The sequence below is a fragment of the Panulirus ornatus genome, chromosome 21 (genome assembly GCF_036320965.1).
Source record: "Panulirus ornatus isolate Po-2019 chromosome 21, ASM3632096v1, whole genome shotgun sequence".
NCBI classification, from domain to species: Eukaryota; Metazoa; Arthropoda; class Malacostraca; order Decapoda; family Palinuridae; genus Panulirus; species Panulirus ornatus.
Genome location: NC_092244.1, coordinates 17,980,663 through 18,007,639, shown reverse-complemented (window position 1 = coordinate 18,007,639; position 26,977 = coordinate 17,980,663). Strand labels below are relative to the sequence as shown.

At 40.8% G+C, this 26,977-nt stretch overlaps 2 protein-coding genes across 2 annotated transcripts in view; one reads left to right on the top strand and one right to left on the bottom strand.

Annotated features, from left to right (window-relative positions):
- The window catches only part of LOC139756394 (junctional adhesion molecule 2A-like), a 474,666-nt gene extending 452,337 nt beyond the window's left edge, over positions 1–22,329 (bottom strand). Inside the window, exon 1 of the mRNA XM_071675804.1 lies at positions 21,597–22,329. Coding sequence (XP_071531905.1) covers positions 21,597–21,603 — 7 coding nt within the window. The 5' untranslated portion in view covers positions 21,604–22,329. The remainder of the gene's footprint in view (positions 1–21,596) is intronic.
- LOC139756393 (uncharacterized) overlaps positions 4,667–26,977 on the top strand; it is a 620,019-nt gene continuing 597,708 nt past the window's right edge. Inside the window, exon 1 of the mRNA XM_071675800.1 lies at positions 4,667–4,720. The gene's annotated coding sequence lies outside the window, so the exon portion shown is untranslated. The remainder of the gene's footprint in view (positions 4,721–26,977) is intronic.

Here is a 26,977-nt window from a genome sequence, read left to right as displayed (position 1 = left end):
CTATCTTAACTCTCGTCAGCCACCTCCAACCTTGCTATCCTGACTCCCGTCAGCCATCTCCAGCCTTGCTATCCTGACTTCCATCCCAACCTTGCTATCCTGACTCCCGTCAGCCACCTCCAGCGTTGCTATCCTGACACCCATCAGCCATTGTCAACATTCTCACACGTAGACTTGGCGGCTGGGCTGACAGTATGTCATGCAAGAACTCCAAGACCGTAATAATGCTCCACTTGTCACCCATGTTCTTCCCTTCTTTTTTTTCGGATTCCTCTCGAAGGGAGCAGACACAATGGAACGTCTCGCTGGCCTCCATTACCAATATTTTATCAAAGGGATCTCATATTATATTAATGAGGTCCTCGCGAGACATCCTACCCTTCCCGCATGTCATCACACAGAGCATGTCATTAAAAACAGATGGTGTCGGCATAATTTTCATAGCTCTGGAGAGGCGTTTCTACTTGTATTGTGCCACGCATTGTTCTCAGAGGGTGACATATAACTGATCTGTCAAAAAAAAAAACCAGGCTGAATCTTTACTTTAAAACTTGCCCCATCATCTAGGCCAAATATTATATACAGCGTAAGAATTAAGACAGTTTGTGATTCCACTTTTATGATTAGAAAAATGAGGAAAATTGATTTGGATATAAAGTACTAATTTCACATTAAAGCCTAAGTGATCCTTGGAGAATGATGGAACTCTTGGTTAACGCATTCAGGAGTGAAGAAATATAACTCATTTACCGTATTTGTTGATCCACCTCTGTCCCGGTAAACTGACTTAGCAAATTCTGCGTCTTTGGGGAGACAAAAAATAGTCGTTTTCTTTTATTTCTCACTTGTTGAGATGTTTAACATTATTCTTTATCTTAATGAGGGCTTTTATGAATTTCGGTACAGAGAAGCTTTGACTTCATAACATTCACACTAACACTCGCCTCTAATTTAATATCATAACTATATTCAGTGTTTCCTAGTACTTAAACTACTGGAGATTTAGGTGATAAAACAGCAAAAAGTAACGACTATAAATGCCCGATCTTGTAGATTTTATTTTCTTCATCTTAAGTTTCAACATCTCTCGTGACCCGTGCACATATCAAAACTGAGGTTGGAGTTAATAATTTGTCTCTCGCTGAAGAAATGTTAAATATTAAAGGAAAATGCAATATAAAGCTAGTAGTTTAAAGGTCTAATTTGATAGAATTTTTGTGGTTCGGGTACGTTAGATTGATATATATACCAAAGTAGGTTGTGTTCGTTTCATCCTCACTGACAACTAATATGTACATCGAACGCATTTTCTTAAAGTTTTCACGGTCGTAATCAAATCTTAATATCCTAAAGCTACAGCAGTGCAGTATGACATTTCAAGTTTAACCGCAAATATCTCCTTGATGGTAATGGAATAACCTTTAATTTCAACAGACAAATGTCTAAATCCTTAAACTTTTTGGTTAAGTATTCAATATCTGGATTCGCTGAAATGCTGTATAAACACATGGATGGATGTAGAAGTCGAGCAGCAACAACCTAACACAATCGTATGTTATGTGCAGAAGTGGCTATAACACTATCTTAATTTAAAAGGATCGTTCACTTAAGAAGTTATATATGGATGATGATAACCTCTTAATCTTATTTTCGGGGATTTTATCGTCTTTTCTTTAATACTTAAATTCTTAACATTAATATATAGATTTGCTACTGAGGTGAGGATAAATGGTGAAATCCCATTCTTAGACATTAACATGGAAGGACACAGAAATTTCTTTGACGCTTTGATATCTTATTAGCTTACAAACATTCACTGGACTACGGACAAAGCACTCATTTCCATCCCTCTTAAATACAAGGACATATCATCGCCATCAGTACACATGAATTCGATCAGGATTTTATTCTATAAGCGTTAAAATGTTAACTTTTTAGGTTACCTTAGGTTAGGCTAAGTTCGGGTACGTTACGATATGGTATCCCGAAAGCGCTATCATCCTTTTTTTACAGAATGGTGTAAAACGCACGGAACAATATCCTCTGCCTACAGTATTTCCTGCAACTTCCATAATTTACACGACCCTTTTGGCCATGGGAAAGGTTAAGGGTGCTAGGATACAGAATAACAACTACAGCAGGTATCAGTGTACAGAAAGTATATATATATATATATATATATATATATATATATATATATATATATATATATATATATATATATATATATATACTTTGTCGCTGTCTCCCGCGTTAGCGAGGTAGCGCAAGGAAACAAACGAAGGATTGGCCCAACCCATCCACAAACACATGTATATACATACACGTCCACACTCGCACATGTACTTACCTAAACATTTCAACGTATACATATATATACATACACAGACATATACATACAAACGCATTTACATAATCCATACTTGCTGCCTTTATTCATTCCCGTCGCCGACCCGCCACACATGAAATGACAATCCCCTCCCCCGCATGCGCGCGAGGTAGCGCTAGGAAAAGAAAGGGCCACATTCGTTCACACTCAGTCTCTAGCTGTCATTTATAATGCACCAAAACCACAGCTCCCTTTCCACATCCAGGCCCCACAAAACTTTCCATGGTTTACCCCAGACGCTTCACATGCCCTGGTTCCATCCATTGACAGCACGTGGACCCAGGCATACCACATCGTTCAAATTCCCTCTATTCCTTGCACGCCTTTCACCCTCCTGCATGTTCAGGCCCCGATCGCTCAAAATCTTTTTCACTCCATTTTTCCACCCCCAATTTGGTCTCCCACTTCTCCTCGTTCCCTCTACCTCTGACACATATATCCTCTTGGTCAATCTTTCCTCACTCATTCTCTCTATGTGACCAAACCATTTCAAAACACACTCTTCTGCTCTCAACCACACTCTTTTTATTACAAAACACCTCTCTTACCCTTTCATTACTTACTCGATCAAACCACTTCACACCACATATTGGCCTCAAACATCTCATTTCCAACATATCCACCCTCCTCCGCACAACTCTATCTATAGCCCACGCCTCGCAGCCATATAACTTTGTAGGAACTAATAATCCTTCAAATATACCCATTTTTGCTTTCCGAGATAATGTTCTCGCCTTCCACACATTTTTCAACGCTCCTTCAACTTTCGCCCCCTCCCCCACCCTGTGACTCACTTCCGCTTTCATGGTTCCATCCGCTGCCAAATGCACTCCCAGATATCTAAAACACTTTACTTCCTCCAGTTTTTCTCCATTCAAACTTACCTCCCAATTGACTTGTACCTCAACCCTACTGTACCTAATAACCTTGCTCTTATTCACATTTACTCTCAGCTTTCTTCTTTCATACACTTTACTAAACTCAGTCACCACCTTCTGCAGTTTCTCACCAGAATCAGCCACCAGCGCTGTATCATCAGCGAACAACAACTGACTCACTTCCCAAGCTCTCTCATCCACAACAGACTGCATACTTGCCTCTCTTTCCAAAACTCTTGCATTCACCTCCCTAACAAGTCCATCCATAAACAAATTAAACAACCATGGAGACATCACGCACCCCTGCCGCAAACCAACATTCACTGAGAACCAATCACTTTCCTCTCTTCCTACACGTACACATGCCTTACATCCTCGATAAAAACTTCTCACTGCTTCTTATAACGTGCCTCCCACGCCATATATTCTTAATACCTTCCACAGAGCATCTCTATCAACTCTATCATATGCCTTCTTCAGATCCATGAATGCTACATACAAATCCATTTGCTTTTCTAAGTATTTCTCATATATATATATGTGTGTGTGTGTGTGTGTGTGTGTGTGTGTGTGTGTGTGTGTGTCTGTGCGATAGCGAAGGAGCGCCAGAAACAGACGACGGAAAGGCTTCATTAACTCATGTGAAATGCACCGAAACCACAGTCCCCTATCCACAACCAGAATATCTTCCCATTCTAGATATTAATAGCATTAAGCAGGCGAATACTTTTATCACTTGAGTATACGAGAAACATGTCACATATACTGGTGTCTCCACAACATTATCGTCCTTATTTCTTTCTGGTTTAAACACAACTTGGTGGTGACATTAGCAACACCCGACAAGCATTCCACATTTGCCACATACATAGAAATAGAATGATTGAAAAACACTGCATATGAACGGTTTCCCTTTATATTTTCATTATTGCGTATATTGGTTCGAGACTAAACAAATTATTATGTCCGTCATAAAGTCACCAATTGTTCGCAGGAGTGTAATCTGTTTTCGTATTTTGTTAACTGAGAAACGTAGTTATTTACTCCGTAAACAATTGACTACTTTGTTACGTGAATTTGTCACAAGGTTAATGTTAGTATAGTTTTCACAGCAAAGAAGAAAATAAACGCAATCTAAATTCAAGTTCACGGGCTTCATTCTTGAAGTGTCGAAGTCGTCTACCTGTACAAGGGTTAATAGCTGTAATGCTTTGGTTTATGGCAAGACGAAGCACTTCGACACCTCAGGACACGCGTTCGTGAACACTTTGGCCGATTATCGCGAGCCAATTGCCCAAATACCGAACGCCTTACTTAACAATACATCATCACCCTCACGACAGTGGCTACCCGTTGTCGGCAACGTGTTTCTCTGTGTTGGCCAGTCGCTTTTCAGACAGTGAAGTGTTAGTACTGGAGTACCTCCTGTCCTGCTGGAGTAAATCTAGTATAGGTGAGTAATGATGTATCTACCGAGTCACTTTTTTCTTTAGAATAAGTTTACGTAAATGTAGACTGGAATTGTCCGGTTGTTGTTGTATGTTAATTATGATATTTACCTATGAACTATAGGAATTATTCATGACGAGGAAATATTCGGTTATTTCTATTTGTGTCTTTATTTCACTACTTTTGAATGTATTCTTTTTTTATTATGCTGTGTCGCTGTCTCCCGCGTTAGCGAGGTAGCGCAAGGAAATAGACGAAAGAATAGCCCAACCCACCCACATACACATGTATATACATAAACGCCCACACACGCACATATACATACCTGTACATTTCAACGTATACATATATATATATACATATATACACATGCACATATTCATACATGCTGCCTTCATCCATGGGTTTGTTATAATCTGCTTCAGAATTCGGTCCTTTCTTTCTTATTCAGTTATGGTAGGCTTTCATTGTTCCTCTACGTCACACACACACACACACACACACACACACACACACACACACACACACATATATATATATATATATATATATATATATATATATATATATATATATACGTTATGTATGTATGCATGTATGTACATTGTCAAATATCATCATTCGCCAAACCGTAAGCTATATTTTGAAAGTCTTGCATTAACTGTTGATGTCTAGAACACCTTTCCCAATTGTTTTAGTACCTTGAGCACGATGGTACGACCTTAAGCGATGATCTTACTCCTGGGAATAGTACTGATGACACAATCTCAGACTGTCAGCTCACTTGTCAGAATGAGTTTGCGGAGACAACTTGAAGACAGTTTGAGATTCGGCATCATGAATGCTTAAGGCAGATCTTTAAGGACAAGCAACCACATCCATTTTAACAGATGACTACGAGTCGTCAGGTCTCCATCCTGTACCAAGAGTAGGTTTGCATGATTGCTAGCCCCTCTGGTGGTGCTGGAGTTGGGGGAAAGTCTGTACAGACTTTTGATTCGTTCATCCACACATCAAAGCAGGAATTATCCATCAGGCTTTTGCGTTCCCCATGAGAGAAAAGAAGTTTTTTCTTACCAAAGGCATGTGTTTTTACATGCTTATATTTACTAGATATGTATACAAATATATGGATTGTGTTGCGTCTAGACATGATTATTAATTCAGGTTTGTTAACCGGTCGCTTTCGTTTGGAATCTGCGAGGTGTTAGGGTTAACATATGCATGGTTCTTCTTATCTTGATATGATGTTATTAACAGAAGCGTTTTCCTCTCTCTCTGTCTCTCTCTCTCTCTGTCTCTCTCTCTCTCTCTCTCTCTCTCTCTCTCTCTCTCTCTCTCTCTCTCTCTCACTTTATATATATATATATATATATATATATATATATATATATATATATATATATATATATATATATATATTTTTTTTTTTTTTTTCAAACTATTCGCCATTTCCCGCATCAGCAAGGTAGCGTTAAGAACAGAGGACTGGGCCTCTGAGGGAACATCCTCACCTGGCCCCCTTCTCTGTTCCTTCTTTTGGAAAATTAAAAAAAAAAAAGAGGGGAGGATTTCCAGCCCCCCGCTCCCTCCCCTTTTAGTCGCCTTCTACGACACGCAGGGAATACGTGGGAAGTATTCTTTCTCCCCTATCTCCAGGGATTTATATATATATATATATATATATATATACATACACACATAATGCCCTGTAACAGCAAGGATTCGAACCCCATAGCATTTGTGTAGTAATTGGGTATACTAACCACTCGGCTAAGCGAGTGGTTAGTGTGCCCAGTGCTCTATGAAAGTTTGCGTTCATTTGCACTGTGTATGTGTGTGTGTGTGTGTGTGTGTGTATGTGTGTGTGTGTGTGTGTGTGTGTGTGTGTGTGTGTGTGTGTGACTCCCGCAGCACTCAAGGAGTTGGCCACTTCCGCAGGTCAGGACCACAGGTTATAATGTTATAATGTTGTGTGTGCACGTCCCTGTAAAGCTTGGAAGACCTCACACCAGTCACGTCCTTGTTAAGCTTGGAAGACCTCACACCAGTCACGTCCTTGTTAAGCTTGGAAGACCTCACACCAGTCACGTCCTTGTTAAGCTTGGAAGACCTCACACCAGTCACGTCCTTGTTAAGCTTGGAAGACCTCACACCAGTCACGTCCTTGTTAAGCTTGGAAGACCTCACACCAGTCACGTCCTTGTTAAGCTTGGAAGACCTCACACCAGTCACGTCCTTGTAAAGCTTGGAAGACCTCACACCAGTCACGTCCTTGTTAAGCTTGGAAGACCTCACACCAGTCACGTCCTTGTAAAGCTTGGAAGACCTCACACCAGTCACGTCCTTGTAAAGCTTGGAAGACCTCACACCAGTCACGTCCTTGTAAAGCTTGGAAGACCTCACACCAGTCACGTCCTTGTTAAGCTTGGAAGACCTCACACCAGTCACGTCCTTGTTAAGCTTGGAAGACCTCACACCAGTCACGTCCTTGTTAAGCTTGGAAGACCTCACACCAGTCACGTCCTTGTAAAGCTTGGAAGACCTCACACCAGTCACGTCCTTGTAAAGCTTGGAAGACCTCACACCAGCCACCTCCTTGTAGAACTTAAAGGACATCAAGCTAGCCACGTCCTTGTAAGGCTTTGAAGATTTCACACCAATATCGTACTTGTAAAGCTTTGAAAACTACACCAGCCACGTCCTTGTAAGGCTTTGAAGATTTCACACCAATATCGTACTTGTAAAGCTTTGAAAACTACACCAGCCACGTCCTTGTCAAGCTTAGAAGACCTCACACCAGTCACGTCCTTGTAAAGCTTGGAAGACCTCACACCAGTCACGTCCTTGTAAAGCTTGGAAGACCTCACACCAGTCACGTCCTTGTTAAGCTTGGAAGACCTCACACCAGTCACGTCCTTGTTAAGCTTGGAAGACCTCACACCAGTCACGTCCTTGTAAAGCTTGGAAGACCTCACACCAGTCACGTCCTTGTTAAGCTTGGAAGACCTCACACCAGTCACGTCCTTGTTAAGCTTGGAAGACCTCACACCAGTCACGTCCTTGTTAAGCTTGGAAGACCTCACACCAGTCACGTCCTTGTAAAGCTTGGAAGACCTCACACCAGTCACGTCCTTGTTAAGCTTGGAAGACCTCACACCAGTCACGTCCTTGTTAAGCTTGGAAGACCTCACACCAGTCACGTCCTTGTAAAGCTTGGAAGACCTCACACCAGTCACGTCCTTGTAAAGCTTGGAAGACCTCACACCAGTCACGTCCTTGTTAAGCTTGGAAGACCTCACACCAGTCACGTCCTTGTTAAGCTTGGAAGACCTCACACCAGTCACGTCCTTGTTAAGCTTGGAAGACCTCACACCAGTCACGTCCTTGTAAAGCTTGGAAGACCTCACACCAGTCACGTCCTTGTTAAGCTTGGAAGACCTCACACCAGTCACGTCCTTGTTAAGCTTGGAAGACCTCACACCAGTCACGTCCTTGTTAAGCTTGGAAGACCTCACACCAGTCACGTCCTTGTTAAGCTTGGAAGACCTCACACCAGTCACGTCCTTGTTAAGCTTGGAAGACCTCACACCAGTCACGTCCTTGTTAAGCTTGGAAGACCTCACACCAGTCACGTCCTTGTTAAGCTTGGAAGACCTCACACCAGTCACGTCCTTGTTAAGCTTGGAAGACCTCACACCAGTCACGTCCTTGTTAAGCTTGGAAGACCTCACACCAGTCACGTCCTTGTAAAGCTTGGAAGACCTCACACCAGCCACCTCCTTGTAGAACTTAAAGGACATCAAGCTAGCCACGTCCTTGTAAGGCTTTGAAGATTTCACACCAATATCGTACTTGTAAAGCTTTGAAAACTACACCAGCCACGTCCTTGTAAGGCTTTGAAGATTTCACACCAATATCGTACTTGTAAAGCTTTGAAAACTACACCAGCCACGTCCTTGTAAGGCTTTGAAGATTTCACACCAATATCGTACTTGTAAAGCTTTGAAAACTACACCAGCCACGTCCTTGTAAGGCTTTGAAGATTTCACACCAATATCGTACTTGTAAAGCTTTGAAAACTACACCAGCCACGTCCTTGTAAGGCTTTGAAGATTTCACACCAATATCGTACTTGTAAAGCTTTGAAAACTACACCAGCCACGTCCTTGTAAGGCTTTGAAGATTTCACACCAATATCGTACTTGTAAAGCTTTGAAAACTACACCAGCCACGTCCTTGTAAGGCTTTGAAGATTTCACACCAATATCGTACTTGTAAAGCTTTGAAAACTACACCAGCCACGTCCTTGTAAGGCTTTGAAGATTTCACACCAATATCGTACTTGTAAAGCTTTGAAAACTACACCAGTCACGTCCTTGTAAAGCTTGGAAGACCTCACACCAGTCACGTCCTTGTTAAGCTTGGAAGACCTCACACCAGTCACGTCCTTGTTAAGCTTGGAAGACCTCACACCAGTCACGTCCTTGTAAAGCTTGGAAGACCTCACACCAGTCACGTCCTTGTTAAGCTTGGAAGACCTCACACCAGTCACGTCCTTGTTAAGCTTGGAAGACCTCACACCAGTCACGTCCTTGTAAAGCTTGGAAGACCTCACACCAGTCACGTCCTTGTAAAGCTTGGAAGACCTCACACCAGTCACGTCCTTGTAAAGCTTGGAAGACCTCACACCAGTCACGTCCTTGTAAAGCTTGGAAGACCTCACACCAGTCACGTCCTTGTTAAGCTTGGAAGACCTCACACCAGTCACGTCCTTGTTAAGCTTGGAAGACCTCACACCAGTCACGTCCTTGTTAAGCTTGGAAGACCTCACACCAGTCACGTCCTTGTAAAGCTTGGAAGACCTCACACCAGTCACGTCCTTGTTAAGCTTGGAAGACCTCACACCAGTCACGTCCTTGTAAAGCTTGGAAGACCTCACACCAGTCACGTCCTTGTAAAGCTTGGAAGACCTCACACCAGTCACGTCCTTGTTAAGCTTGGAAGACCTCACACCAGTCACGTCCTTGTTAAGCTTGGAAGACCTCACACCAGTCACGTCCTTGTTAAGCTTGGAAGACCTCACACCAGTCACGTCCTTGTAAAGCTTGGAAGACCTCACACCAGTCACGTCCTTGTAAAGCTTGGAAGACCTCACACCAGTCACGTCCTTGTAAAGCTTGGAAGACCTCACACCAGTCACGTCCTTGTAAAGCTTGGAAGACCTCACACCAGTCACGTCCTTGTAAAGCTTGGAAGACCTCACACCAGTCACGTCCTTGTTAAGCTTGGAAGACCTCACACCAGTCACGTCCTTGTTAAGCTTGGAAGACCTCACACCAGTCACGTCCTTGTTAAGCTTGGAAGACCTCACACCAGTCACGTCCTTGTAAAGCTTGGAAGACCTCACACCAGTCACGTCCTTGTTAAGCTTGGAAGACCTCACACCAGTCACGTCCTTGTAAAGCTTGGAAGACCTCACACCAGCCACCTCCTTGTAGAACTTAAAGGACATCAAGCTAGCCACGTCCTTGTAAGGCTTTGAAGATTTCACACCAATATCGTACTTGTAAAGCTTTGAAAACTACACCAGCCACGTCCTTGTAAGGCTTTGAAGATTTCACACCAATATCGTACTTGTAAAGCTTTGAAAACTACACCAGCCACGTCCTTGTAAGGCTTTGAAGATTTCACACCAATATCGTACTTGTAAAGCTTTGAAAACTACACCAGCCACGTCCTTGTAAGGCTTTGAAGATTTCACACCAATATCGTACTTGTAAAGCTTTGAAAACTACACCAGCCACGTCCTTGTAAGGCTTTGAAGATTTCACACCAATATCGTACTTGTAAAGCTTTGAAAACTACACCAGCCACGTCCTTGTAAGGCTTTGAAGATTTCACACCAATATCGTACTTGTAAAGCTTTGAAAACTACACCAGCCACGTCCTTGTAAGGCTTTGAAGATTTCACACCAATATCGTACTTGTAAAGCTTTGAAAACTACACCAGCCACGTCCTTGTAAGGCTTTGAAGATTTCACACCAATATCGTACTTGTAAAGCTTTGAAAACTACACCAGCCACGTCCTTGTAAGGCTTTGAAGATTTCACACCAATATCGTACTTGTAAAGCTTTGAAAACTACACCAGCCACGTCCTTGTAAGGCTTTGAAGATTTCACACCAATATCGTACTTGTAAAGCTTTGAAAACTACACCAGCCACGTCCTTGTAAGGCTTTGAAGATTTCACACCAATATCGTACTTGTAAAGCTTTGAAAACTACACCAGCCACGTCCTTGTAAGGCTTTGAAGATTTCACACCAATATCGTACTTGTAAAGCTTTGAAAACTACACCAGCCACGTCCTTGTAAGGCTTTGAAGATTTCACACCAATATCGTACTTGTAAAGCTTTGAAAACTACACCAGCCACGTCCTTGTAAGGCTTTGAAGATTTCACACCAATATCGTACTTGTAAAGCTTTGAAAACTACACCAGCCACGTCCTTGTAAGGCTTTGAAGATTTCACACCAATATCGTACTTGTAAAGCTTTGAAAACTACACCAGCCACGTCCTTGTAAGGCTTTGAAGATTTCACACCAATATCGTACTTGTAAAGCTTTGAAAACTACACCAGCCACGTCCTTGTAAGGCTTTGAAGATTTCACACCAATATCGTACTTGTAAAGCTTTGAAAACTACACCAGCCACGTCCTTGTAAGGCTTTGAAGATTTCACACCAATATCGTACTTGTAAAGCTTTGAAAACTACACCAGCCACGTCCTTGTAAGGCTTTGAAGATTTCACACCAATATCGTACTTGTAAAGCTTTGAAAACTACACCAGCCACGTCCTTGTAAGGCTTTGAAGATTTCACACCAATATCGTACTTGTAAAGCTTTGAAAACTACACCAGCCACGTCCTTGTAAGGCTTTGAAGATTTCACACCAATATCGTACTTGTAAAGCTTTGAAAACTACACCAGCCACGTCCTTGTAAGGCTTTGAAGATTTCACACCAATATCGTACTTGTAAAGCTTTGAAAACTACACCAGCCACGTCCTTGTAAGGCTTTGAAGATTTCACACCAATATCGTACTTGTAAAGCTTTGAAAACTACACCAGCCACGTCCTTGTCAAGCTTAGAAGACCTCACACCAGTCACGTCCTTGTTAAGCTTGGAAGACCTCACACCAGTCACGTCCTTGTAAAGCTTGGAAGACCTCACACCAGCCACCTCCTTGTAGAACTTAAAGGACATCAAGCTAGCCACGTCCTTGTAACAGTGAGATCATGACACCCACCAGTGTTGCAGAAGAGTGAAAACATAGCAACAGGCAAGACAGGAAGCGTGAGACTGCAGTGCCAGACATGCCTGTGAGACGCTGTAGGCAAAGCAGTAGTCCAGGCCGTGCGACCCATTCAGGACTGAGCACTCACGTTATCTGTGGCACAGAGGAGGTTAGAGCGCCAGGCTGGAGGCTGCGTTAACGTTACGTCTACGATATCGTAGGGTAGGATCGCAACAGCAGCAGCAACTACACCTGTTCGACAGCAGTTGCTACGGCTGTCAAACATTATCAACTACAGCTGTCGAACAACAGCATCTACAGCTGTCGGACAGCAGCAACTACAACTGTCGAACAACAGCATCTACAGCTGTTGAACAGCAACGACTACAGGTGCCGAACAATAGTAGCTACAGCTGTTGAACAACAGCAACTACAGCTGTTGAACAGCAGCAACTATAGGTGCCGAACAATAGCAGCTACAGCTGTTGAACAACAGCAACTACAGCTGTCGAACAACAGCAAACACAGCTGTCGAACACCGCAACCACAGCTGTCAAACAACAGCAACTACAGCTACCGAGCAACAACAACTACAGCTGTCGAACAGCAGCAACTGCAGTTCTCGCACAGTAGAAACTGAGCACAAAGATTATGCAGAACTAAAGGTCAAAGTTCCTACCATGTTTATGGGACAGTAAGAACGGAACACCAGTCAGTAAAAGTCCACTAAGATCAGTGAGACACAAAAGTAAATGGCACAGATCACGTAATAGCAATGCACACATCGACTTAGATCACAATAGAGCAAAGGACCATGAAGACCAGGGAATAATTAAACTGCAGCATCTCCTGAAGTTGTGACAGACTGGAAATTCGAACACGGTGAAAGACTATTGGGACAGTCAGTATTCACCTCCAGGGAGGGACACTAAAAGCACGTTCTCCAGCTGAGACTATAATCCTACAGCACTGGAAATATCACCAACAAGGTCGAGTCACAATGTAACGGAAGACGAGCTTCAGCCAAACATGTTCAGAATCCAAGATTGTGGAACAAAGAAAAGAGCAACCTTATACTGTGACAGAAGAGGATCAGGGTGTTATAGATAATAAGGAGGCGGCATCAGCCAGTGTACACAAGTGTAGGCGAGAGAAGGAAAATAAATTTGTGAGAGGCTGTTCGATCAGAGAGAACATATATTGTCCAAAGTTATGGTCCTGTGAAGACTCGTTATCACCTAAGGGTTTGGAGCCTTGGTGAATGAACATCAACCGAGCTAGCTGTGAGGGCCGGCAGATGAACGACTCTGCACCAGGATCTAAACTTGTGCTGCAATGAAGTGCAGCGATGTTCCTCCTCCTGGTGGGGGTAAAAGAAAGGAAGAAGCTAATCAAAGCCAGCGCCTTAGAAGTGCGAAGACACAGGATCAGACAAATTCTTGTTTGACTATTGCAGTAGAGAGAGATGAAGGGATTGTCGGTGAGAGACCGAGACCTAACAATGGTCGGAGACGAATATAGATCCAGAAACAGTGGACGTGATGAACAACAGCCCCGGAGTGAAGAAACCATGACAGAAAACGGGGGCGGTTTGTGCCCATCAGGCTTCATCATCTGTATTCATCTACTAATTGTATACACAGTAGTTTCAAAGCACTTACTGTACGCATGAGTTTAAAATTTCTCTCTTCCTTTCCTGCGTGTTTTGCTTCCCCCCCCCCTCTCTCTCTCTCTCTCTCTCTCTCTCTCTCTCTCTCTCTCTCTCTCTCTCTCTCTCTCTCTCTCTCTCTCATCATTTTCCTGAGTTCATTTCGTTCCACATCCATTGTGTTCCCCCCGCACCTTGCTCTCCCTGCCTGCGACTAGCTTACCACCCCTCCATCCCCCTCCCCCCAAGGCTGCCCCTACACCACCCCTGCCCCTCCGTCCTTCCAGCCCGCCCCTGACCTGGGTTCTCCACATAATGGCACAATAACAGCGGCGATAATTGAAAAAACGCCTGACGCGAATTCCCTCTTAACTGGTCCATCTTCCTGCGGCTTGCGACATTAATAGCATTATGACTTCTGCTGAAATGCCAGGAGGAGCTCGCCTCCCGCCTCCGCCAGCCACCAGTACCTTCCTGCTCTGCTGTACTACTCCGGCCAACTCGTGGAGAAAAATAAAAAAATAATTGGGAATATGAACAGCTATGCACTCAGTATAGCCACTCATCTGTGTCTGTACCGTGTACAAAATTAAATTAAGGCATTTCATAATGGATCTTTTGTTATGAACAGTGGATGATGGATTTCTCCATGTCCCAAACTGGATTTTCAGTAATGATTTAATACAAAACAAGAGAAGCAACTGGATTTTTTTTTTCTCGATTCTTTAAGGTGAGGCACAAGTAAGAAATACGAACTGGATGCCTTCTGGTCTGTACAATATACCACTGTTACTCATTTACCTCAGCATCTGTGAAATCATATTTTTTTCTGCTTATTTTCCTGTCTGGTCTGCTTATCTACATCCGTCGTCAGTCTCTGGGGTTCAGATGCAAGTGTGGGGATGAAACAGCCTCGAAAGGACCTAATGGCCTGTTCTTGTTTGAATTCCTTTGTATTCCTGTGTATAAAACTTACGTTATTGAAATGTCCTGTTTATGGTAATATATATATATATATATATATATATATATATATATATATATATATATATATATATATATTTTCTTCACCCAGCCACATTCTGTTTAAGAAAGGGTAAGGCAAACGTTTGACTACAGTATCTCCTTCCCTCGGGCGTTTTCACTTGCGTCCTGCCGGAGGCGCTGCAGTAGGAGATGTAATCGAGCAGACCTTTGCCGGAATATTGCCCAGGGAGGGATGGTGTACCTATTCTATTACCGCCAGGGTTCCCATCATAGAGTCGGGAGACTCTATATGTAGGGATGGTCGAGACCCTCTGTGTATAGGGTTGGCCAAGACTCTCTTTATATAGAGATGTCCAAGATTCTCTCTCTCTCTCTCTCTCTCTCTCTCTCTCTCTCTCTCTCTCTCTCTCTCTCTCTCTCTCTCTCTCTCTCTCTCTATCTCTGTGTGTGTGTGTGTGTATATATATATATATATATATATATATATATATATATATATATATATATATATATATATATATATATACTATTCGCCATTTCCCCCATTTGCGAGGTAGCGTTAAGAACAGAGGACTGGGCCTCAGAGGGAAAATCCCCACCTGGCCCCCCTCTCCGTTCCTTCCTTTGGAAAATAAAAAAAAAAAAACGAGAGGGGAGGATTTCCAGCCCCCGCTCCCTCTCCTTTTAGTCGCCTTCTACGACACGCAGGAAATACGTGGGAAGTATTCTTTCTCCCCTATCCCCAGGGATAATATATATATATATATATATATATATATATATATATATATATATATATATATATATATATATATATATATATATATAATATATTTTTTATTTATTTATTATACTTCGTCGCTGTCTCCCTCGTTAGCGAGGTAGCGCAAGGAAACAGACGAAAGAATGGCCCAACCCACCCACATACACATGTATATACATGCACGTCTACACACCCAAATATGCATACCTATACATCTCAACGTATACATATATATACACACTCAGACATACATACATACACATGTGCATAGTTCATACTGTCTGCCTTTATTCATTCCCATCGCCACCCCGCCACACATGAAATAACAACCCCCTCCCCCCTCATGTGCGCGAGGTAGCGCTAGGAAAAGACAACAAAGGCCACATTCGTTCACACTAAGTCTCTAGCTGTCATGTAATAATGCACCGAAACCACAGCTCCTTTTCCACATCCAGACCCCACAGAACTTTCCATGGTTTACCCCAGACGCTTCGCATGCCCTGGTTCAATCCATTGACAGCACGTCGACCCCGGTATACCACATTGTTCCAGTTCACTCTATTCCTTGCACGCCTTTCACCCTCCTCCATGTTCAGGACCCGATCACTCAAAATCTTTTTCACTCTATCTTTCTACCTCCAATTTGGTCTCCCACTTCTCCTCGTTCCCTCCACCTCTGACACATATATCCTCTTGGTCAATCTTTCCTCACTCATTCTCTCCATGTGACCAAACCATTTCAAAACACCCTCTTCTGCTCTCTCAACCACACTCTTTTTATTACCACACATCTCTCTTACCCTATTATTACTTAATCAAACCACCTCACACCACATATTGTCCTCAAACATCTCATTTCCAGCACATCCACCCTCCTCCGCACAACTCGATCCATGGCCCACGCCTCGCAACCATATAACATTGTTGGAACCACTATTCCTTCAAACATACCCATTTTTGTTTTCCAAGATAATGTTCTCGACTTCCACACATTCTTCAACGCTCCCAGAACTTTCGCCCCCTCCCCCACCCTATGATTCACTTCCACTTCCATGGTTCCATCCTTTGCCAAATCCACTTCCAGATATCTAAAACACTTCACTTCCTCCAGTTTTTCTCCATTCAAACTTACCTTCCAGTTGACTTGTCCCTCAACCCTACTGTACCTAATAACCTTGCTCTTATTTACATTTACTCTCAGCTTTCTTCTTACACACACACACACACACACACACACATATATATATATATATATATATATATATATATATATATATATATATATCCTTCTTCTGTTTCCCCTTTTAGAAAGTTAAAATACAAGGAGGGGAGGGTTTCTAGCCCCCGCTCCCGTCCCCTTTAGTCGCCTTCTACGACACGTGAGGAATGCGTAGGAAGTTTTCTTTCTCCCCTATCCCCAGGGATATCTCCCCCTATCCCCAGGCATGGGCTATGGATAGAGTTGTGCGCAGGAGGTTGGATGTGCTGGAAATGAGATGTTTGAAGACAATATGTGGTGTGAGGTGGTTTGATCGAGTAAGTAATAATAATGGGGTAAGAGAGATGTGTGGTAATAAAGAGAGTGTGGTTGAGAGAGCAGAAGAGGATGTTTTGAAATGGTTTGGTCACATGGAGAGAATGAGTGAGGAAAGATTGACCAAGAGGTTATATGTGTCAGAGGTGGAGGGAACGAGTAGAAGTGGGAGACCAAATTGAAGTGGAAAGATGGAGTGAAAAAGATTTTGAGTGATCGGGGCCTGAACATGCAGGAGGGTGAAAGGCGTGCAAGGAATAGAGTGAATTGGAACGATGTGGTATACCGGGGTCGACGTGCTGTCAATGGATTGAACCAGGGCATGTGAAGCGTCTGGGGTAAACCATGGAAAGTTCTGTGGGGCCTGGATGTGGAAAGGGAGCTGTGGTTTCGGTGCATTATTACATGATAGCTGGAGACTGAGTGTGAACAAATGGGGCCTTTGTTGTCTTCCTAGTGCTACTTCGCGCACATGAGGGGGGAGGGGGCTGTTATTTCATGTGTAGCGGGGTGGCGATGGGAATGAATAAAGGCAGACAGTATGAATTATGTACATGTGTACATATGTATATGTCTGTGTGTGTATATGCATGTATACGTTGAGATGTACAGGTATGTATATTTGCGTGTGTGGACGTATATGTATATACATGTGTATGTGGGTGGACTGGGCCATTCTTTCGTCTGTTTCCTTTCGCTACCTCGCTAACGCGGGAGACAGCGACAAAGCAAAATAAATATGAAAATAAATAAATGAATATATATATATATATATATATATATATATATATATATATATATATATATATATATATATACATATATATATATATATATAGAGAGAGAGAGAGAGAGATCATAATATCCTTCTGATATTTGACCCTGAAGTAGCGAGAAGTAGGAATGAATAATTCAGGAACAGACGGGTTGTTTGTTATGAGATAATATCTTGCGGTTATATCCATTTAAGAGCGACGATATATGATCATTGGGTAGATCTGCGTGACATTTGACTTGACCTTCGAGGATCAAATCAAGAGCTTAAAAGGCTTCTTGTGATTCTGTTTGTTATCCTGGATTTTTACGAGACGCTTGTAATCCACTGGTTTATTCCTTGATATTCTATCTTTCGGTAGAGTTCAGTGTCACACCGTTGACTTTGTCCTTACGACTGACTCTGGGAGGAGAGCTTCGGCAGACGTCGACATATATCGTACACACGGAATATATAAACGTAAGGATATTATTGTGGACAGATTGTGAGGACGGTGGTAAAAGATGCAACACGTGCGGTGCAGAGGAAAGGGTACACACGACCATTCTGGTCAAGAATGTGAGAGGAAATGATGGTATGATGTGTAATGCGGCAAGATTGATTGAAGGAAGAATTAGTGAGGCTGTTAAACTCCGTCAGTAAACATGATTTTTTTTTTCCCGTGATGCCTATATGTGTTAAGCCTGGTGAAGCTGGTAATGTTGTGATGCAGCCTTTACTATGGATTTTTTTTTTTCAATTGAGTTCCTTGACTACGCAAGAGTTCTAGGCTATAATGGTTAACGTCCTGCATAGAATTCCACAGCAGCTGACCGAAACAGTTTTCCTGGGAAGTCTGTAGATCTGATAACTTGTGGGTGTAACAAAACAGGAACTTTGAGTCAGTTTACTTTTAACCCATTGTGTTGGATATAACAATTATCAGGTATGTTCACCTGGTCTTTCACCTGAACGATAAGGATCAGGTCAAAGGTCATGCCATCCTACCTAAGGGGTCGTACCGTCGTCTGCAAAAGGTCACAGCAGCTGGATTAATGTAAGGAAGGAACTGAGGAACAAGAGGGAAAGATTTATGTGAGGATTTAGCTGCGTGGGACAGGAGTGCTTTTCCACTCGTACCACACTGATCTATGAGTTTCATATCTCTTCCTCTATCACAATCAACCTCGAAGGGACCCAGTGGTCTGTTGCTGCTAAAATTCCTTTGTGTTTATATTCTTTTGTGTGTAAGAACTCATAACTGAAAAATTCAGGAAAGGAGGAAAACATGTTTATCATTCATTATTTTCGAGAAAAAGCACGAAAGAGTGAGAATGATAATTTTGTGGGGTGCGTGAAGTTATGGTGGAATGAGTGATTGCTAACAAAGGGTGTGGAGGAATCTGTGAATGTCAGAAGAAAATGGTTGAGATGTGTAACGAAATCTGCTGGACAGTCAGATGTAAGGGAAAGGTTGATGCAAGACATAGGTCTCTCACGGAACGGAACTCCAGTGTCATAATTTCCCTCTTGCAATTAATGAGAGATCCCTTCGTCAGAAACATTTCTTACTGCATATATATATATATATATATATATATATATATATATATATATATATATATATATATATATATATATATATATATCGTTTATGAAGATGATAATTGTGAGACAGTGTAGGCGACACGAGAGGTAATAGTGGGTTTTCGACATGGAATTTCTAAGAAAATAACAGTCGTAAATTTCAAGCTAGAAATTCTGTTGCAGGGAATTGTGACATAATTTCATCGGGTGTGTTTAACACATAGGAATAAGTCACCCGATGAAAGAACGAATGTGTTAGAAACGCTTTAAGTGTAAAGCAGAGATATGCCATGACAGCCTTCGCAACCTGAGAATTAACGATATATGTCAGTGGACGGCCTATACAGGGGAAACTCTTAAAAACAATATGAACCATTGAAACTGTGCGCACATATATAAGTTTCTTCAAGTTTCTCCAAGACTACAAAATGAAAGCATTCTAATTTATACAAGGACTTCGTATTAAGAAATATTACTGGGAAACGCTTGAGAAAATTATTCTTATCCGTCAGCCAAGTCAGATGTTGCGTTGGAGACGTGGAGAAAATAACACTGCATATGTTGTCTTCTGTTGATCGTGTTTACGTTCACTGTTGTGGAATGAACCTAGCGCACTTTGCCAGCTTCAGGCGTTCGTTGCATCACACCGCATGTCGTTATTTTTGTCGTGTTCTTTAGGCTTGTCAAAGCAAGCAACTGGTTACTTCATTTTTTCTACAGTGAAAGAGATGCCAACCTTTAGTAGAACTACTCCTACTCGGGAGATATCATCTTAGTAATAACTTCCTGGAAATGAGTGTCTCGTACATGGAAATATGAAATGACTGGAAAGGATACGTGCACAGACTAGAGTTGCTGACACTCGCGAGTGAACGCAGGATCCTCTCCCTCCATGATTTACTTTAAACATCTTTGTGCTGGTTAAATCATTTAGAGGATGTAGGGATGACTCAGGAAGTCACATCAACAATAGATGAAATGGATTATCGGCCAAAAAAAATTGATGATTTTTCGGCAACCTTTCACTTCCATAGATTAGCATTTTTGATCGTCACAAATTAGTATTATGTGAGGTATGTGAAAGGATATCTTTATGCCAAATTTCATGAACAATGATTAAAATATGGCCAATTAGTGACCATGAAAGTGCTTTTTGAGCGACCTTTGACCCCTAAACAATAGCTAGTAATAGCTATATCATAAGTTTGATGCATGCAATGCGTGGGGTATGTTAAAACACACATTTTGAAAAATTTCGTGCACATTGGATGAAATATTATCAGGTAATGGCAAAAAAAAGTAAGTACTTCCAATAAACGGCCCAGATTACAAACATATTTTGTATAATGTATGGGGCATATGGAGTGTAACACCTATATGCAGTGTTTCGGTTGATATAGATTTTGAGGAACACCAGCCCAGAATTGACGCTTTTAGGTCCTCTATCGGGAGGGAGACAATATATATATATATATATATATATATATATATATATATATATATATATATATATATATATATATATGAGAGAAAGAGCATGACAGATAAAGAATTTTACCTTCGTAAACTGAGAAACAGAAAAAAAATTCTGTTGGAATATAACTATTATCTGTTGTTGTTAGATATATAATTAGACTCCATTTACAGTCTCAGATATGACCAAAAGAGAACTGAGTTGTTGTGTTTTCCTTACCGCCTGGAGAAAATGATTCGTATGTTTTTCTTACATCATGTCAGAGAACATCAGCTTCGCTCTGTTTCCTTCCCCAGTGTTAATTGTGCAAGTTGTAGACGTAAGAGTGAAGAAGACAGAGGGAGAAACGAAAGACAGAGGGAATCGGTCCAAAAGGACAGGTCAGGGCAGGATTTTCACAGGCAATAGTTCTGATATATATATATATATATATATATATATATATATATATATATATATATATATATATATACAAAGTAGACTGATAGTAAACGATTGGAGCGGAGTTGGCATACCGGTTTCATACTATGTGCTGTATGTATCTTAATGCTCTAGAGGATCCTGCTATACAGTAATTTGTTTTCACTTTGGTGTATACAGTATTTTCTTATTCTCCAGTTTTTCTGATTTGTGTGTGTATATATATATATATATATATATATATATATATATATATATATATATATATATATATATATATGATAGTTGTTGTCTATCCTGAATACAAAATATTTCCATATGTTCCCGTGTCTCACCCGTGCAGTGTTGGTTGGTTGCACATGACACCTGGTGGGTGGGACGGTAGTTAGTTAGTTCATGAGTGGTCAACCTACCTGTCATGGAGTGTAGCAGCAAGGCCACCAGCCCCTACGCTGAACACCGGCATCACGGCGCCGCAACACACTCGTCTCATGCTGCCACAGTCACAAGTTTCACCTGTAGGTTTACTCTCTCTGAATGAGCTCCTTGTTTGGTTCAGTCATCTGCGCTGGAGGCTACAAAGTTCTGCGCCAGACGGGTTTACTTTAAACAATACTAGTTACAGTATTTCAAACTTTCAGGTGGGCAATACTTTGGGTTTACTTTTCCAGTCTTATTCCATCGCAGAGTTGCGTGTTGCTACTCAAAGTGCTGTTACGTATACCAGAAATTATGATACATTCCCAAATATATTTGTTACTTCATGTTAGTTTTAAGTGAAAGGAGCTCCCATATCTTGCTCGTCGGTTGTTAGTTGAGGATACACAATATAGATTATGACTGAACATTCGGGTTAAGATTTGTTCATCTTTTTTTTTTTTTTAACGTAAGGCTGTCCTAGGCTGCCCAAAGTTGATTTCCTTCCCTTAACACTAAGCAGGAAAAACAGGACAAAATTACTCGCAATTAGAACTGAAAAGATACATCAGTGTATATCATTGTTGACACGTGATCACCAGTGTAATACCCGCACAGAAGTTATTCATCCGTGGGTTAGCGCTCCCTCAGTAGGAGGAGAGGCCTGTGTGGAGACTCGCTCTGTGGTACAGAGTGAGGGAGCGTCACGATGTACGTCCACCAAGCGCGGCGGCTGGTCACACACTGATCGTTGCCTTTCTCCTCAGCCCTCGTGTTGAATTCACGCCACACGCAAACGAAGGCATTGCCTGCAGTTCGTCCAGAAAGAAAGGGAAATTGAGTAAGATTTTTTGAACGTCAAACGTGTTTGTATCACTCCCTAAGAGGTATTCTGATTTTTGTCTTCCCTTGACGCTGTAACTACAGAAAGAATGGCTAGTACTCATCAATACCGAGTGACCGCCGGAGGTTACTGATGATACAGCGTTTACTCGGTTGGATTCCCAAGTTAACCCTTCAAAAACAAAGCAACGACGCTTGATCACAACGGTTTGGCCTTTGGGTGGGACGTCATGACAAGTCAAAAGCCGCGCCATCAAGCCCATATAGGTCGTACTATCGTGCTTAAGAAGTTAAACAGCCATTAGGCATGAGCCCCAACATGGGACTCATTTTACTGTGTGTAGTCGTTACGAGCGCGTGTACGCAGATGAGGGATATGTTGCGTTAACCGAACATCTTTCTATTCATATTTCAGGAGTCATTGACGCCTGTGCTCACACATGACACAAAAGCAACCAAACACCTCTCTCTTCATGTTCAGGACTCCTTCGTTGACACCTGTGCCGACACATGACACATAAAACTTAATAACATTGATCTTCATACTGTTACACTGAGGTGTTCAGCCACATAACTTCTGAAAAACTTTGCAACATTCGGTTCTTCGTGTTACGATATGTACGAAGGTTTTGCGCACATTACCCTGAACCTTCTGTTGGAAGCTAAGTAACTTGCGTTAAGAGTGATTCACTAAGACTTCCTCATTCCTTCTGCATCTATCATAGTTATTGCTTTAGGTATGATGGAATTATCTGATATTAGCAAGAACGCGAAACACATAAATCAAACAGGAGAACAATATGAATTGAGAATTTGAGCAATAACCTCCCAGAATATGACAGACACCCATCTGATCAATGGAATTCTTATTCATTTGAGAACCAAACAAGGAAAAGTCCTAACAGAAATGAGACTAGAAGCTATGATGAAAGCACACAACATTTTTGAGTTAACAGGAATAACTAATTGCACTCGAGAAAATAATTACACAATATGAGAGGCAACACAAGTACTAAAAACCAGTGAGGACTAATATATACTATATGATAACATATACGTATAAACTTATAGTCTAATAAATGAAAACTTTAGAACCAAGGTGAATCATATCAATGAATGCATGAAGGATAGCAACACAGCCCTAATTAGTATGTCAGAAACTTGTCTAAACGAAAAAGTGATAGAAGAAGCAAACTTGGAATAGTATGAAACAATCTGGGCACAGAACTAAATCCTTACAAGGAGGTGTGACATGTGTCCATAAACTCAGTATTACCTAGTGCCATACAAACCACCAAAAACAAGAGTAGTATGCGACTTTAAAACATATTTTAACAAAAGTTGAAGTAATGGTGAAGAGATTATAGAAACCCGATCTGATAATGATATGGGCTGGTGACAAATTTTTAACTGACAATTAATTTGTAAATGGCAGGAAAGAGTAAATTATGGATGTCGACGCAATTACAAAGGAAAGAATGATTGATGAGCAGATGAAAGAGAGCAGCTCCAAAGCCTAATTAATTTATGTGATACATACAGCAATGTGCATTGCGTACCACATAACGACAAAAAGAAACAATTCAGTCGATCTTATTCTTAAAAATGGCATATTTTTTTCAGATATTTATGTAAATGGTACCAGTCAGTCAGATCGTAGTATCATAGAAATCACTACATCATATGAAATGAAAATGAATGAATGTGGACGTGATAGAGTAACAGAAGAGCAAAGGGTAAAGTGACAAATTTTCAAAAAGACGAATCTGACTGGAAGATCAATGAAGGATGCTAAACATAAACTGGAATGAGATCTGCAGAGACAATAACCTAGAAACAAACAAAAATGTACTGCGAGAGCCTAAGACAACATTGAGCACAAGCCAAACATATGTAAAAGAAGTACAAAATGGAAAATACTAGCTAGGTACAAACGACCGTGGATGAATAAACACAAATCTTGAAGAGAGAAGAAAAGGATGGCCACAAACGAAGCAAGAGTAGAAGAATTAGATGATACAATAACAGTACAGATGTAGAAATAATGAAATATATACAAAAAATGAATGAAGGTAAAAATTATCCAGAATATGGAAAGAAACCTAGATTTACTATTCACATAGATTGATCAGAAATTGGACCTTATAAGGCAAAAGATAAATGTGAGAATGATCTCAGGGAAATGTGCAGGATGTTAATTCAACATAATAGATCGGGATTCAGTTCAAAATGTAAGGAGAAATTGAAAGATGAACCGTTTAGCAAATACAGTGAAAATGCCCTCACAGATATTGAAATATCGGAAGGGGATATGATTAGAGAGGTTGATCAGCTCAAAGAATATTTAGCCCCAGTACCAGATGGAATCCCAGCCATATTCCCCAGAAAGACAAAAACTGCTACAGCAAAACCAGTGACGTTATAACTTGATGAAAGCAAAATTTCAAACATTTTCAAAGTGGCATATGAACACCAGGACAGAAATGAGAATCCAGGCTAGTAATCAAACAGACCAGTTAGCTTGACTTTGCATATTATTAGAAAGTCTTTGAATTAAATCATCTAATCAAGAACATAAACGAAGACTGGCCATCCCAATTATTTGTTCATTACACTAACATGACAGTTTAATCCAAAGATAGGTAATGGACAGTTTTTTTTTTCTTTACAGTAGCATTCGATAAAGTAAATCTCAGAATTTTTTTTTAGGAAAAAGCCAAAGAAAAAAACCCGCAGTAAGGGCAGCGTAGAAAGACGGATTAAGGAGTTTCCAACTGGCAGACTGTTCAGTGTCGTAGCAAACGGAACTGTATTTGAGGAGGATTTCCTGTCTGGGGGACCACAGAAAACGGTATGCGACGGTGAGGTAAAGGAAAACATAGTAAGAACCTTTGCTAATGACTCCAGAGCAAAGAAAATGATGCAATCTAAATATGATAACATACAATTATTTTCCACTTCCACAGTAAATTTGATAGAAGGTACTAATTTGATAAGTAAAGGGACAAATGTTTGTAAGTTTTCGCTTGTTAGCCAAATACAAAGAACTTAATCTACATGCCTAAACTAGATTGCCTTAGTGGGTAAGATATCCTTTAGTAATTTTGCTTCAAAGAATTCCACGTAAAGATTACTTAATACTGGTGAAAGAGGGTTACCCATCGCCATACCAAACTTCTGAGTGTAATATTTTCCATTAAATTAAAATACACAGTCTTTCATACACAATTATATCAGTTTAAGAAACACAGATTTTGAAACAAGTAAATCAAGATTATCCAAGGTATCAACCAGATATTCTAAGTGGTCACCAATAGGAATATTTGTGAATAAGGATGACACATTAAAACTTACAAGTTTGAAATCAACATCAACCTGGATATTTGTTAAGCTTGTAAGCTAAGTCTACATCATTCATGATAACAGATTTTGATGTATTACCAACTAGTGGGCTTGATAGACAAACTAACTATTTTGATGAATTATGTGTGATTGAGCCCACTGAACTCACTATAGGTCTTGCTGGATAGTTTGGCTTATGTGTTTTGATTAATCCATTCATACTTGGTAATGAAGGGGAGAAATGATGAAAATCTTTTGTTAAATCATTACCTTTCAACAACTACTCAAGGTGTTTATTAAAGTGAGAATTAACAGCGTCTAGGGAATTTCTACTGAGTTTAAACTATGTTGTTTTATCACAAAGAAAAATAATTCATTTTTGATAGATAATCAACTTTGTCCATGAGCACAACTGTGTTAGTCTTATCTGCTTTGTTTATATGTAGTTCACCACCATTCTTCAGATTGCTAATAATACCACTGATGAATTGTTTTGGACAGTTTGGAGCAGCTGGTTATAACAAAATAGCATACACTACAACTTTGCAAATGTTCACATCATCGTTAGATAATTCACCAGAGTTCTCCAAACTGCAAAACGATCTTGCAATATCAGCACAGTTAACTTCTTTATGTAAGCAAATTAAACTGATATCATAACCTAGGACACAAAGGAGCCTTGTCAATTGTTAATCAGAAAGGTTTACCACAAAGGAAGGGTTTGCGCACTTAGCCAAATCACTGTTTTCAATAATGTTGGCTAACTTCCGGTTCAATTTCCTCTGAAGATTATTGCATTTTTTGAACTGATAAGATTGTGTACAAAGGACTATGTGTTTCAGTTTAATGGAGAATATGACGCTCAGAAGTTTGGCATGGCGATGGGTAACCCTTTTCACCAGGATTAAGTAATATTCATATGGAATCCATTGAAATGAAATTCCTAAGTAATATCTTATCCATTTATCCATTGATTTAGGTATGTAGATGCTGCTCTCTGTGTTTGACTAACAAGCGAAAATCTGCAGACATTCGCCTCTTAACTTAACAATTTAGTACCTTTCATCAAATTTACTGTGGAGGTGGAAAATAACTGTATGTTGCCATTTTTAGATTGCGTCCTCCATAGGGTTGGAAATGTGTTTAAGTTTTAGCATTTACAAATTAAAAAAAGAAAAAAGACGTTTGTTCA